A 15,589-nucleotide genomic window follows, 5' to 3' on the forward strand; every position below is an offset into this window, starting at 1 on the left:
TCACACACACTTGACATCTCCATGGTGGCCCTCTTTCTGCATGTTCGCCTCCTTCATGCGTCGACTAAAGTGAGGACAGTGTGGGTCACGTCCTCCATAGATGTGAAGAGAATCCTCTGCCATGAATGATCCTGGATGACAGCCTAAATCACGGCAGATACGGCCAAGCTCAGACCCGGGTCCAGCTCCCATTCTTCTTTCCCATTTTACTTGGCTTTGACAAAGGTGTTTGATAGTTCACTGCAATTAGTTAAAATAGGGTTTCAATGTACATTAATAAAAGAACAGAGAGTGTTCTTTAAAACAGAAACGAGGGAGCTAGAAAGAGAGAGAAAGTTAGATAAAGGTCATCATCTTTTTGGCTTTCTTTATGTAGTGGACCTTCAACGCAGTCACTTTGGAGCTCAGAGACAGTTTGGCAGTCATACACAAATGGCCGACCGCCGTTTGTGTCCAGACCTGGGAAAGGGTCAATACAGATGAACAGAACCAAATTTCCTAAAACTTTCAAGCGTGATTTACGGTGCCGCCGTTTTCTAAGAGCACACAGCCTCTCCCTGTTTCAGTGGTGAAACAACACCAGCCCAGGGCAACAGTCTATGCATTAACGGGGGTTAAAAAAATATGAAGGAAATGGTAAAGTATCATTTACCAGGGAAATGCAGAAGATCTGGAGTACTGGGCAAATGTCATGTAGTTAGCCTGGGAGACCATAGTACCAGTCTTCATGGTATAGGTGTTTTTCTAGATGAGTTGGTGTCCTCTGCTGGTGTGTAGGACTCACTACAGGTGTTGTCATCCAATATTTGTACACCCACTCACCCTGAAATCTCATGTAGGTTTTAAGTGTAAACTCACGTATCCGTTGCATACAGTCACTACAGGACACAACTTTATGCACACTGCAACCGAGAAGAGGTGCTACTATGATGCAATTGTAATAACACTTTTCAAATACAACCAGCATATAGAGCTGTGGAATACAAGCTGATGTGTGTGTGTGTTGTGTGTGTGTGTGTGTTGGTATGTGTGTGTGTGTGTATGTAGAAGTGGTGCCAATACAAAGCTCTGACCTGGTTTAACACCGGATTTCCCAGTGCCAGAGACAGGAGTGAAAGTGCTGTTGCTACCAGCTGATACTGCACTGGGTCCCAGATGGGAAGGCCAGAGAGGCGGGAGGAGATGGCAGGGCAGAGAGAGAGAAGAAAAGAAGGGTGAATGAAACATGAATCTGCAAGTCATTCGTTAGGGGGGCTATGAAAGGCTGGGAAGTAACTGAGATATTGTGGGGTTGTGCCTAGCACCAAAATGACCATCACATGACTCTGATCTTACAGCCTAAGCGTGGCGCTGAGCATCAAGGGTACGGATGTGATTCTGTGCCTTTATAAGCCAGATTTGTTTATACAATTGTAAATAGTGTTGTAACACTCATTATAGTTCAAATGTTTGATGTGGGAACACAAATCCTAAATACCATACAGTGTACAGGGACATATCTAAATCACGTAGCACAACCCAATCAAAAACAGCTTGATACAAAAAACATGCAACTTTTTTCTGTGGCGTGTAACACGCAACACTGACGTGTTCGTATGGACTGACCAAACACGATTGTGAATGTGGCCCCATCCATACTGCATGGTAGCCTGGCTGCCAGCCCAACTCTTCCCCGCCCCCCAAAAAATCTGGTCGGGAAGTTGGGTCTGGAGGGTCTCGTATTGGGGACCAACTACAGAAAACCAGAATCTGGGCGAACCAATGAAATTGCCAGGGGGGGCTTTATACGATGATGGACAGATGATCAACAGTAACGTAATCACCCACGTCACAAAAGAGCGCTTAAGTTGAATTCGTTTTGAACAAACATGGCTACCGTTGGAGATCTGGGATGTTATGATTCTGCCATCGAGTCTGTTTTAGAAGACATCGACAGCGCATTCATTTTGAAAGAGGAACAGAGAGACGCAATCAAGGCATTTGTCGATGGAAAATATGTTTTTGCCGTCCTTCCTACGGGATTCGGTAAAAGTTTAATTTATCAGCTGTCCCCGATGGTTGCGAAGAAGATGGGACACAATGAAAACACAGTGGCCATTGTGGTTTCTCCTTTTCTTTTGTGGAGTTGTAATCCTAACGGAGAACTTGTTCGTATATGCATTGCCCTTTATTGTTTCGCTCAAAAAGGTTGACCGTGTGAACTGTGAGGAAATGATAGCATTATACTGCTGATCAATGCTGCTATACCAATCAATATCTAATATGAATATGTAAACACACATGTTTTGTAATGCTAATAACTAAGATACAAATATTGAATGTGATCAATTGATTTAATAAAGTAACAGATAAGAAACATTGAAATGTAACTTTGGTGTGTGGACAAGAATGCAGATGTCAGGCAAACTGACTTGGGAGGCGAGTTCGTGACGCTCAGGGACTGGTGTGAGCACAATGAGCTAGTCAGCTCATGGGAGTAAAAGTGTCAACTTGGGAGATAAGGTGATGCTGGGAACATAACTCTTCTCTGCTTCAGGACGAGTCAGACCGGACAGTTCTTACTATGGATAATATGCCCCCTTCCCCTGGAGACCCTGCCCCCCCCCCCTTCTCACTGGATGCTCCCCTTCTCCTTGGAGCCCATCTGCCCCTTTACATCATCTGACCTAGGAGTGGTCTTACCCTCTCCCCTTCCCCTTGAAGACCCCACCCCGTATATCATCAGGACCTCGAGATGACCTGCTCTCAACTCTGGAGAACTCAAACCCCCCCCCCCCCCTTGGATTGCATCAGACCTGTGGGTCTTGTCCACCCCCCTCCCTGAACAACACCAGACCTGTGGGTCTTCTCTGCCCCCTCCCTCTCCTAACATCACCAGGTCCGTGGACTGCCCACCTTGCGCCAGCATGAACGCCCTGGACATTTAATTGGTTAACAATAGCCACCCCAAGGTCTCCTGACCAATGGCCACTCACCAGACCTCCCTCTCTGGGGAGTACAAGATCTGTCTCCCAAGGGCGGGGAGACAGAACTTGGGAGGGGCAGAACTTTCTCTGATATTCTGTCACGACCACTTTCTCAACGAAGGCCTTCGTTCGTTCTAATCTTATACTCTGTTTTGGTGGGATGACTGCTGTTGCATCATCGACTGATTCATTGTACTAGACTACGGACATCTTGGTGTATTGTTTTCATTGTGTATCTTGTGATTGCATCATTACTAATTAAACTACAAATAACTTGGTCCGATGCTTAACCATGTATCATTCTTCCTCTCAACACCCAGTTTACACTATCCTTAACAGAACAAATACTCTCCCTACCCTTAAATTAATTTTACAACACCGGCAAAAATCGTTTGTATTCATTCTTCAAGCATACTTCAAGTCTGCTTGTAGTTTAGTTCTGTTGACAACAACTATGCGGTGCTTAACATACGTCACATACTCTGTTGCTCTGATTGGTTGTAGATCTATCCAATTGAGCGAAGAGGCATTTGTTTTCAAGGCTCGTTTGAAACACGCCCTGTAGTCAAAGCCCAACGGAGAGTGTTCAGACTCATATTCTGACTAGAATTATGAGTATGACAACGTCAGGCTAACTGCATGGCCTTCAACAGTAGGATTCCGAGACTGGCTCTAGGTTTTTGACCCCCCCCCCCCCCTCCTTTCTCTAATCTGATATTTCAACCTTTGAACTTTTTAACTCAAACAGAGCAACAGCAACCCTTGCACAAACACAATGCCGCAGAACCCTGACAACCTGCCTAGTTGGCAACATGACAGACAGAATGCCACAGGCTTCTGGATCAAACTGGTGCTCTGACTATGTCAACAGTATGTATCTATGGCATGGTATTCTACTTTAAGGTCACTTTCACTCGCTCCTTGTAGCCTGAGATGACACACTGGCAGGGCTTCAGTGTGACCCACTCTTTCAGCAGACCCAACCCTTGCTGCAAGTGCGCTTGGGAATTGTTTTGAGCCACACTTGGTAATCCAATCTTCCAGTCTCTATTCTGCAAGGTTCTTGGAGGTTGCATCACTATGGGGTCACTTCATTACCAGATCGATATCATCCATATCAGTTGTCCTGTCTTTCAGCTTGGATCTTGTAAGTTTTTCTATTGATGTTCTACACAGCCTCTGAGTTATTCTCAGAGGTAATACATACTTTGTGAGAGTAATTAGAAAAACTCATAGTTTATACAGTTTGCCATGAACTTAAACATTCATTAGGATTTGAATAAAGGCTACCATTTAGATAATGGCTGGCCGCTTGCAATTTTTTAAATATAAAAATTAGTGGTGGGCATAGATTAAATTTTTTAATAGACCAGGGGCTCAACTCCTGTTTCCAAAATGCATCACAAACTGCTTGAGAAAGCTGTTCTACTATGATAATTGGTGATGAAAATAAATTATGTTCGATAAGATGTACTTGTGTTTATTAACTGTTTATTAGATTTGATAGCTTGGTTGATAGAGCTGTGCTGACTGGTTTGCCTCGGTTGCACTCAAGCATTAGCCTGACGTTGTCATACTCATAATTCTAGTCAGAATATGAGTCTGAAAACTCTCCGTTGGGCTGTGACTACAGGGCGTGTTTCAACCGAACTCATAAAACAAATGCCTCTTCGCTCAATTGGATAGACCTACAACCAATCAGAGCAACGTAATATGTTGTTTGTTGAAAACGAATTCAACCCAAGCGCTCTTTCGTGACGTTGTTGATTACGTTACTGTTGATCATCTGTCCATCATCGTATAAAGCCCGCCCTGGCAATTTCATTGGTCCGTCCCGATTCTGGTTTTCTGTAGTTGTCCCCAATGCGAGACCCTCCAGACCCAATTTCCCGAACAAATTACTTTTGGGCGGGGAGAAGTTGGGCTGGCAGCCAGGCTACTCAAACATAGTAGTTTGACGACGACTCTTCCCCTGCTCTACATCGATGCTTGGCCCGGCATCTTCCGCAGTAGCTAAGGGATGCTTTGCTTTTTGGTGGTATTTGAGACTGGAAGAACTCCTTGAAGAATTGTACTTTAATGTATTATAAATTATTCTCTCTAACTCCTACAGTGAACTAATTCCACATAGCACAAGGTGCAAACAACCTTAGTCTTGTAAAGGTTTCCATTGGGATGGCTTCTTAAAAATACATTTTCCCTGAAGCAAACCAGGCAGCTTCATAGCTGCATCAATGTTAGCACGTCACGTTTGATGTGATAATAGGTGCGTTCGACTTCATGCAGCGCCGGCGTCACGTGCAGCCCGGCTGACTTGAAGCAGCCATTGGCATTCTCAGATTCAAGTCAACCGACTGCCTAATTTCATACACTAGTCATACACACGTCATACACACAGGTTCGAAGACTCGTTCTCGCCCCCTACAGTGAAATTCGGCTAGGTATACATCCGCGCTAAACTATCAATGTGAAAGTAAGCATAGACTCAGCTCCCAACCCAACTTTGAGAACAGGTTAACGGCGATATTTTTTTTATCGTCCGATAACAGTCTCACGTTAAAGCCGATAACGGCCCACCACTAATAAAAATGCTTAGACAGTCATGGACAATGCAGCAAGTAAACAAAAACTTGGAGTAAGTCATCGGCAGCAGTGGAAGTCGGGCAAGGGTCACAACTCTGCCTGGGTTAATGTCAGCCAGATATCTGTTGGCTGTTGCAATGTAGTGTGATGAAGCACAAGCCAATACATTTACATTTAGTTATTTTAGCAGACGCTCTTATACAGAGCGATAACCCTGGCCAAACACAACAGTTTGAATGAAATAGTTCCCGACCTGAAGAAAGGCTGTTATTTACCATTTTCATGTGTCTGGATTCTCCCTAAAAAAGAAAACCGTAGTATAATAAAAAAAATAAAAAAAAAAGGTTATTAGACTTTTTACCAGCTGTCTAGAGTATAACAACGATGGACAAGCTTCCTTCTGTGCAGGACAGCTGCTGCCGAATATGCACGAGCCTACTCCTGCTGTAGAAACAGAGTCGTCAGGTCAACATCACATATAGGGGATTCAGCATCAACGTGTTCACTATCTCAATGCTCTTGACCAACACGGACCATAATACACCTCACATGGGCTATAAGGCATGCTTGTCAGTGGTAGGTCACTCAACGAATAGCTAAACAGAACATCTCCTTTTTTGTTATCTGTAATAATGATTTCACCTGGCTGTCGTGAAGTCTTCTTAGAATTTTTTATATTTAGATCCATTGGATTTCTTCTTGCCTCCAGGTTGTTTATTTATTTAAAGTTGGAGGGATAATGATTAACTAATGACCATGACCCTAAACCAATGGCACAAATACATGCAATATATGTTGTCAAATAAAGACTAAGGCCAATTACCATATCAAATAGACTCAAAATGTGTTTCGTAAAAAATAAATCAGACGATATTAGAAATTGTAAGTCACATTTCATCATACCCCCGGAAAAAGATTATACTGCTATGAACGTCTTCAGGGTGTAGAATACAGCATTTCTGCAGCTCTAGACAATGCCAGCAGGGGACTGTAATGGTCCTCAAATAGCATGCGTGTCAATTTTAGGCTTCCGAATTCAAACAGTGGATTGGTCAACTTTCCTGTTTCTAAATCTCTGATTGGTTATAACAAAATCTTTGGGATCTTTGATTGGTTGTGTGAGGACCCATGTTAATGAATATGGAAATGATCTATATAGAGTCACGGTAAAATGCTCTGACTCCAGTCTAAAACGGTCTGCGTAACTTGGAGCACAAAGGAGAACTGAATTGGTGAAAGATCGAAACAGAAGGGGGGCGTGACGACTCAAAACTTACTCAGACCGAACTTTAAACGAAGAAAGCAAAACTTATTTTTGTTTCTTTGTTTAATTCTTCGTTCACTTGGGAGCTTTTCTCCCTTTTACTCGGAGCAATGAGTGCCACAACGTGGCCCACAAGGTAAGATTAAATGTTTCTATTCAGTTTCATGACAAAAGTAAATCGTTCATTTTACCTTTAGGACTTTGGCATGCTATTGAGCTGACTTGATAACAGTAAAATCTATGTTAAATGCACATTTAAACTATAGTGTTTTTCACCTATCAAATTACAACAAAACAACTATGCTTTTAAGCCATAAAATGTTAATGCTGAGGTCTGTCACGTCCTTCCCCAGTGTGTTCCAGATTCTCAGCTCCTCTCCTATCAGTCATGGCCCAGTCATGCCTGTGGATATGGCCATGAGGATCTACATGAGTCACTCTCCCCCAGTCCGCAGTTTTCTCAGTTCATACGAGGATCTGCGCTCCAGGAACCAGACCAAGCATCACAATAACCACCACCACCTCCACCACTGCAAGACCCTGAGGTCCTGCCTTAGCTCCCGTCGCCTGCATGAACCTCAGAGTCCCTGCCCAGGCTGGAAGAGCCTCCAAGCCAAGGGCAAGAAGAGGGTGGTGTTTGCCGACTCCAAAGGCATGTCTCTCACTGCCATCCACGTGTTCTCTCGGTTTGAGGAGGATGCAGTGACAGCGGGGCTGTCAGAGCTGCAGTTTGATGTGGCGGATCTGGAAAACACCACCATGGCCCTGAAGATCAGCTCGGTTCGCAGCCTGGCACTGGAGTTCAAACAGCCTGCCTCAGACTACCTGGACTTCCGGAACCGCCTGCTGAAGAATTATGTTAGCCTGGAGAGCTGTTCTCTCCAAGAGAGGTCGCTCACTGGTACAGTCAAAGTCCGGAACCTGGGCTTTGAAAAATCTGTCCAGGTACGGGTGACTTTCGACTCGTGGAAAAGCTACACTGACGTGGACTGCACATTTATGAACAATGTCTACAGTTGCCAGGATACTGACACATTCGCCTTCGTCTTTGAGCTGCCAGGCTATGTGGCTCCTCAGAACCGGGTTGAGTTCTGCGTGTGCTTCAAGACCCAGGACCAGACACACTGGGACAATAACAATGGTAAGAACTACAGGCTCAAACACATAGGCTGGAACGGAGAGGACCTGCAGACGTTGCATCCAGTGGACTGGAAGAAAACGAAGGATCGCAAGAATGGAAGAAAACTAGTGGAGATTGATGAGAACGTGAGCCCTTGTACGTCTAGCAAACTTTGCCCTGAGTGGCAAGACTGGAGCCGTAGTGAGAACAAGGCCCCTTATTGGTAAAGTCTGAGAGTGTGAACCAGCACTTGGTCAAAACTGTAAAAAGCTTGTTGCACTTTAGTTTTAAATTAGCTACTAATTTAAACTATAGCTTCTGTCTTGAATTTACTGTCAAACTGACAAATGGCTCTAGAGACCTCACCTTATGGACATGATCAAAGGAGCAGAGGCAGTTGGAAGATTGTGTTGGTTACTTTTGTGTAATTTAGTGAAGTGCCTTTTCAAGATCCTACTCACGTTTAAGACAGATGTCAAATTTCATTCAGAACTCACAATATACTGTAAAATAAGTAACTTTCTTATGATCATTGCCCATTGTAAGGGTAAAAGATAATATAATGCACTGACTATGATCAGCCTCTTGATTTGAATCAACCTACAGTATCCTTCATGTTGAAGGGTTTACGGTTCAGGAAAAGAACGGGTAATTCTATGGAATCTGAATATGTGTGATATCCCAGTGCAATAAATGATGAGAGAAATAAGAATACACCTTTGTACAAAACATTTCATAAAAGAATGACTAAGATGGATGCATATGAACGTTTCCCTAATCATCTCCCTACACATGTAGAATATATTCTGTTTGTAATGTAATGGTGTGCCTTGATGTAAAGCAGGATTGCTGAGAATAATCAGGTAGTGAAAGAGTTATGCATTGTGACATAAGGGGTTCTATAGTGTTTCTTTTCCTTCCAGTAATATTTACATGTATGTTGACATAACTGTGCTGAGTTTGTTTAATGTTATCTCACTGGTTTCTCTAAATGCAATTCAATGTGTGTCTGAAAGCGAGTGTCAATCTAAAGGAAAAGCCTCAGATCTTAGTGTATTTGAGTGTGGAAATGTGATATTTTCAAAATAAATTTTTTATATTGTGTGAAAACACTGACTCTTGATCACTTACTTTCTCCAAAATATATTTAATAAAAATTCCATAATTACAGTTACATTTTCATAATTAAAATACAAGAAACTTGTATTGCATACTATAAATACACTGTCTTGTTTACCGTCAAATATTTGTGAACAGTGTATTTACCCTTGCTAGGCAGAAGGTATATGACCTGAGTCCTTCTGATTGGCCAACCCTGACCTGTGACACCCTGACCTGTTACTGGAATAGACAAGGGGATCTTTCATTACATCAAAACATACCAACAAGTCTGGTCAGGACCAGAGGTGTCAAAAGTATTCACATTCATTACTCAAGTAGAAGTATAGACACTAGGGTTTAAAAATACATTTGAAGTTAAAGTATCAACTCAAGCTTTTTACTCAAGTAAAAGTATCAAAACTACTTAAAGTATGAAAGTAAAAGTCGGAATGTAAGGGGAAGAAAATGCCATAAAGGATAAAAGCTAAGGCTGCACCACAGGGGCCTATAATACATGACCCCACCTCCCAAAAAAAAAAGTTTTTCTAAAGGCCATAATGACTATAATGTTATATTGAAATGTTAATCTTGACAAATTTGGGGTGCACCTGTTTAGGCCAATTGAAAATGGATTTTAGTACAATGCAAATACATTAAAGAACCATATATGTGTACTACTTAGCATTAACATGTGTTTACATTTAGTCATTTAGCAGACGCTCTTATCCAGAGCGACTTTCAGTAAGTACAGGGACATTCCCCCCGAGGCAAGTAGGGTGAAGTGCCTTGCACAACGTCTTGCACAACGTCATTTGGCATGGTGGGGAATCGATCCGGCAACCTTCTGATTACTAGCCCGACTCCCTCACCGCTCAGCCATCTGACTCCCCTGGTAATATTTTTCCATGGGAACATTGAGGTTCATGTTGTTTAATTGTAACTTCTTTCACTACATGATTATGGTTCTTCCTTTTGGGACTGTTTTTTCACAATGTATGCTTCATGTTTTGGCTACCCGCAATGTTTGGGGCTATGTCGTTGTTATGATCAGAGACCTATGCACTTTTGTTAAGCTCTCTCTTGGAAGTCGCTTTGGATAAAAGCGTCTGCTAAATGCATTGAAAAAAAGAAAATTGGGGTGGCAGTATTTTTTATTGGGGTGGCAGCTGCCACCCCTTGCCACCCCTTTGATCCGCCACTGCAACCAACCTCCTCACTGGTGCTTGGTTGGGACATTTTGCTTTATGAACTGAAAGTGCACCACACAGGCTACTCTAGAGTATTCCTTGGTGTACTTTGAAGTACTTTAGGAAGTATACTTTATGAACTGAAAGTGCACTACACAGGTTACTTTACAGTATTCAAAAGTAAACCTCAAATAAACTATAAGTGTACTTTAACGTGTACTAAATGAGCTAAGAAGTGGGGCAATTTAGTTTACTTAGTACAAAAATAGTATATAAAAAAGTACACTGCTAGTATACATTTGAGTGACATGATAACAGTAAACTTGTTATACTAAGTATACTTACAAAATTAACTTGAAGTACACTTCTTTTTTGTAAGGGATTTTCTTCCTTGCTGGAGTGTGACATGATTTGCATCATGTGCCGGTGCGATTGATCGTGTACAAACCAATAGGGTGTTGGAATGGTGTATGTTTATACTTGTCATCCAACCACAATCAAATTCACTCTATCCGGATGGCGCGATTCATCTGGATAGGTAATTTTTTGGTGAGTGTTTTTTGGATCGGTGACAAGCCGGAATGAAAACAAGCCGATCTGAAATTGGAGTAACAAGTCTATTTTTAAAAATATAATGAGTAGAAAGTACAGATAATTGCGTGAAAATGTAAGGAGTAGAAGTAGAAAGTCGTCTGAAAAATAATTATTTCAGTCAAGTATAGATACCCAAAATTTCTACTGAAGTAAGGTAACAAAGTGTTTGTACTTCGTTACTTGTCAACTCTGGTCAGGACTCAACACAACCAGGCCCTGAGCGCTGGAAAGCTACATTAGGAGAGTCTTTCTCCTTCTTCACCCAGCTGAATAGCAGTTAGCAATGCTATAACATTTACCAACTGTGTTGATATGCAACCACTGAGAGTAGTAAGGAATATGATTTGTAGATACATTTTTGGAACAACTTGGACCCTCAAAATAAGAAATGTATTCAATAGTGACAGCCTCACAGTCTTTTAGAGGGATCTTAATGAAGTTGTTTGTCTGCCTTTTCTGCTAAAAGCAGGAAACACCAAACATTCTTATTCCTCCACAGGAAAGGCCTGGGGAGATTAGCCATATGAAACGTACTTGGATCATCCACCTACCCTTTCGAACAATGAGAAATGTTCTCGGACTGCAATTTCCTGCAATCTTTCAATAATTCCATTCCAATGTTATTGTGTAATATGAAATGTATCCTTCACAATTGAAAATGCATAACCAAATTGTTTAAAAAAAGTATATATATATCCAATAAAGAGGAGAAAACATCTTCAAGAAAGACCCAAGTCTTGAAAGGCGCTGAGGGCAAAACAAACACAAGTGAGTTATTAATGAATGACCAACGACCATCCGAGTTCAACCTGAAACTCAGAATCAATAGATATTCTGTCGTGGCCAAAAACTGCATGGAACTACTTTTTAAACTGTCGGACTTACCTTAGATTAACTGTCACTGACCGAAGGTTAGAGCCAAGTGACCTTTTGGCATCCATTTTAGCAGTAATAAGGTCATGAAAACATGTTACCTGTAGAGTTAACTGGGGACATGTTTACTCTGCAAACAAAATCTTGGCCCTGTTTTTTATCTTCAAAGGATCACAGGTCTGCCAGTACTAGATTGGTGCCAGCTATGTAAGCAAATCAGTGACATGTTTTGAATTTGGGAAAATACCTCTCTCCTCAGGCCCTTCTTATCCCGGTGTAGCTGCTTTTTTTTACATTGAAGTAAATGTTAAAGTGAAATCAAAACCAATACATTTGGTGGTTTTTAAATTTCAATATTAAGTATTCAATGCCTTTTAGAATTCAAAACATGATGTCGTTGATTTGCTTCCATAGTCAGCTGGATAGAGGTTCACGTGTTTCTCACATGTAACCATCTGATCAGCTTAGACTGCTTTACCAACACTCGAATAAACAAGGCTTTTTCAAAAACATGCTTTCCAAACTGTTCAACCAGGTCCCTAGTAATGCAGTCTTAGAGTCAGCAAAACTATGTGGCTGGAATGAAAGGCACAACGTTATCCTGGAGCAAGGGAGAGGTGAAAGCAGGAGGGGTTGGATTCCTAAAATACACAATCATCCAGAATAGTTTAACTGTTTTTTGTTTTTTTTTACAGCATAGGACAGTGAGATGCACATTCCTTCATTTGAAGTTTGTTACAGTGTAGATGTAGCCCACTTCTTTTCTCAGAAAGTCATTTAGCAGATGCTCTTATCCGCTCTTATCTCATGATAAGAGGTAAAGTGTGGTCAGAAGTAGAGGTTATGATGGAGGACTAGTTGTGGCAAGACAGGGGGAGAGACGTCTAACAGGGGCTGAAGAACGTCACAGGCTTAAAACAATCTACGGACGGACCGGCTGAGGGTAGCCTGAACAGGGCCTACGAGCTAAACCTGTTCTTGAACAGGTTTGATAACTGCCTTACCTGCTCTCCCTCCAGCTTAATTCCTACCATCTCCCCCCTATATGGCCCATCTTCACCTCCCCCCACAACTGCAACCCTGTCATCCACCACTGCCCAGGGGAAGAGAAGCTGACCACACGCAGCCTGGATAGCATTAGGCCAAGGGTGCTGGGGAGTCATGCCACCCAGTTTTGTGGAGTATTGTGTGGGGTACCAGATTTGTAAAACCCCAAAATATTAAATTATTCTGACACAAAATACACCATTAGGTGTATGCTATGTTGTGACTGGCTGAGAGTGTAACTAATGTGATTGACTTGTGTGCGTGGTCGTGATGGCAAAGGAGTTTTGTCGTGTGGTCTTCTTTCGAACCTCAGTTAAAACAACATTTAACATTTATTTTATTCCTAAAATGGGTACCTCGCAAACAATAGTAAAGCTAAACGTGTGCACATTGTAAATATACTTTAAACCTTCTTGTAGAGTTGCAACTAAGAGTCCAAATATAGTGTGGTTGGAGGACTGTCTAAACTTTACTTTAGACTCTAAGGTATCATGCTCAGTTCTCCCTTCATCCTCCATCCCACATTCCCCCTCCCCTTTTTGGCCGGACCATTTTAATGCATGTTACCCAAAACAAAGAAGTTCTTTATTTTGGTTTTGTTTCCGTGTCTGTGAGTGTGTTAACTTGGCAGCAATGCTAATAAAGTCTTCCCTTGAGGCCAGTTGCCTTTCCTCTAGGCTGGCCTGACGATACAGAGGAACGTCATGGCTATTTAACCCCCACCTCTGGAGATCATGAGGCAGCCTGGCTTAATGTCTGTCACTTAGTACAATAGAAAATGCAAGTATGAGAACTGTACTCAGGTGACATACCCTATGTGACAATTTGGTGTTAAAAACTTTATAATGGTAATTTATGTTTGTTTGATTCAATAGACTCATAGATTAACGCAACTGGTGTAATGGTGTTTTACGGTTTCATGGAGTTATTCATCAAACTACAAACTACTTAAGCATTCACTATAAACACTATTACGTATATATCACTGGTATTTTTAGGGTTGATCATTCCAGTTGGCTCAGACACCTTAAGCGTGCGGACTGACAAGACCAGTTGGCTGGATTCTATTCTAATCAATTTTAATGTAAAGGAATGACATGGAAATGATCTTGCTGGGAAACACTTCCACCAACCTAAATATGCCTTTCCCAGCTGAGGTTGGGAGGAATTTGCAGTCTTGCATAGTGTGTACTGTGAAAGGCGACACCCCAACCTACGGTAAAATGTTTGGAAGGGTTATCGGGTTCGCCAACTCTCCTCTCCAGAGTATAGAATAGAGAGGAGGGGTTACTGGGTTCAGTTTTGGTCTTTAGAACGTTTCAATGCTTAAAATACAGAAGGTGTGTGTGGGTGGGTGTGTGTACGCTGGATTTTACAATTGGCCTACCTCATCCTCCTTTGAGACCTAATAGCAGAGATTGTTCTAGTCCTTTGAAGAAAGGATGAGGTTGTAGGTTAAGATTCCACTGAAACACATTTTAAAGCTGATAATGTATACCCAATCTCCACACGCTAGACACACTGACAGTCCCAGGGATCTCCAACAAGCTCTGGACAAATGCTGAAAGTTTGAAATGAAGTTTCACTTACACAGAGCTAAATGCCATCACAGAAGCAACATATGTAAATGAAGACAGATGTGTGAGCAACTTTGGCCATATCAAACAAATAAGTGTCATGCAGTTGAATAAATTAAGTATAAATAGAGAGATACACAAATATAAATAACTAGATACAGTAGATACAGATGGTTTAAGATGGACAAAGATTACATAATACCCAGAAAACCAGTTCACTTCTCACTTTAAGCACACAATTACATTTTAATGACATCTCAGGCTCACCAAGAGTCACCTAGAAGAAGATTCTTGACAAACAATCACTTTTCTGCACTCTTATATCAGTTGAACTTTGAAATGGTATGGTGAGATGGTGTTGTGTGGCTCAGTGCTTCCATGTGCAGATACCAGTCACGTTTGAGTGAGGGGGATCATCTACCCAACACGAGACAGAAATGGTCCTGCAGAAAGGTGATACAGTCTGCAGCCACGTCGTGTACACGCGCTACTACCGTGATCACTCCCTTTCTCCCTGCCAATGTGACAGAGGAGGGGCAGGGGGGGGGGGTCATAGGTCAGGGGGCAAGGGGGGATTGTGGGGGAAAGGTGGAATCCTTAAATACACAGCACCGTCTGACGCACAGGTCGACTATCTTTAGTGCAGTTCAGCTGCAGCCTCGATACCTTTGACGGCATTTTGCTCCTACTTAGATTATAGTAGATCAAAGTACCTCAGGTTTAGAATGGGATAATCCAGCTTCTTCATGCAGTTAACAAGGAGTGCTCCCACAAGTGGTTTACACAAATAAACGACCTGTCTGTGGTTGTATATGGTCTGTTTTGATAGGTTGAAGCTAATTTTATTCACCCTCAGTCTCCGTTGAGATTGCAGAGCTTATTTGAGCTCGATCGAGTTATCAAAGTAAACAAGATGTGATGAAAGGGAGTGGAGGAGAGGAGGGTTTGGGGTCATTCTTCATAACAGGCTGAGGCCAAGGGAGCCCCATGAACACTGAGGGCCTTTCTGAGACAACAAAGATGAGAGGAATCCAGTGGGGACAGTTGGACACACACACACATAAACACACACACACACACACCAACACACACACATACACACAGTGTAGTGGCACCAGTCACTCATATTTATGTGCACTTGTGTAAAGACAACCAGCAACACACCCCTGTGTTCAGTTATGGGACTAATTGATTAATTCATTTGAAACTAAATCATTATCTTCATTTGAATTTGTCCAATGAAGCAGGACACGGCTATGTTGATTTGTGAATGGTAG

At 42.1% G+C, this 15,589-nt stretch overlaps 1 protein-coding gene across 1 annotated transcript; it reads left to right on the forward strand.

Moving 5' to 3' along the window:
• The first annotated feature begins 6,732 nt into the window (after window positions 1-6,732).
• On the forward strand, window positions 6,733-9,037 carry ppp1r3ca (protein phosphatase 1, regulatory subunit 3Ca). Its single transcript, XM_047029235.1, has 2 exons — window positions 6,733-6,949; window positions 7,167-9,037. Exons 1-2 carry the CDS (start codon window positions 6,924-6,926, stop codon window positions 8,158-8,160), a joined length of 1,020 nt encoding a protein of 339 aa, XP_046885191.1. The 5' UTR covers window positions 6,733-6,923; the 3' UTR covers window positions 8,161-9,037.
• Window positions 9,038-15,589: the final 6,552 nt, after the last annotated feature.

Source organism: Hypomesus transpacificus, chromosome 11 (assembly GCF_021917145.1).
Source record: "Hypomesus transpacificus isolate Combined female chromosome 11, fHypTra1, whole genome shotgun sequence".
Classification (NCBI taxonomy): domain Eukaryota; kingdom Metazoa; phylum Chordata; class Actinopteri; order Osmeriformes; family Osmeridae; genus Hypomesus; species Hypomesus transpacificus.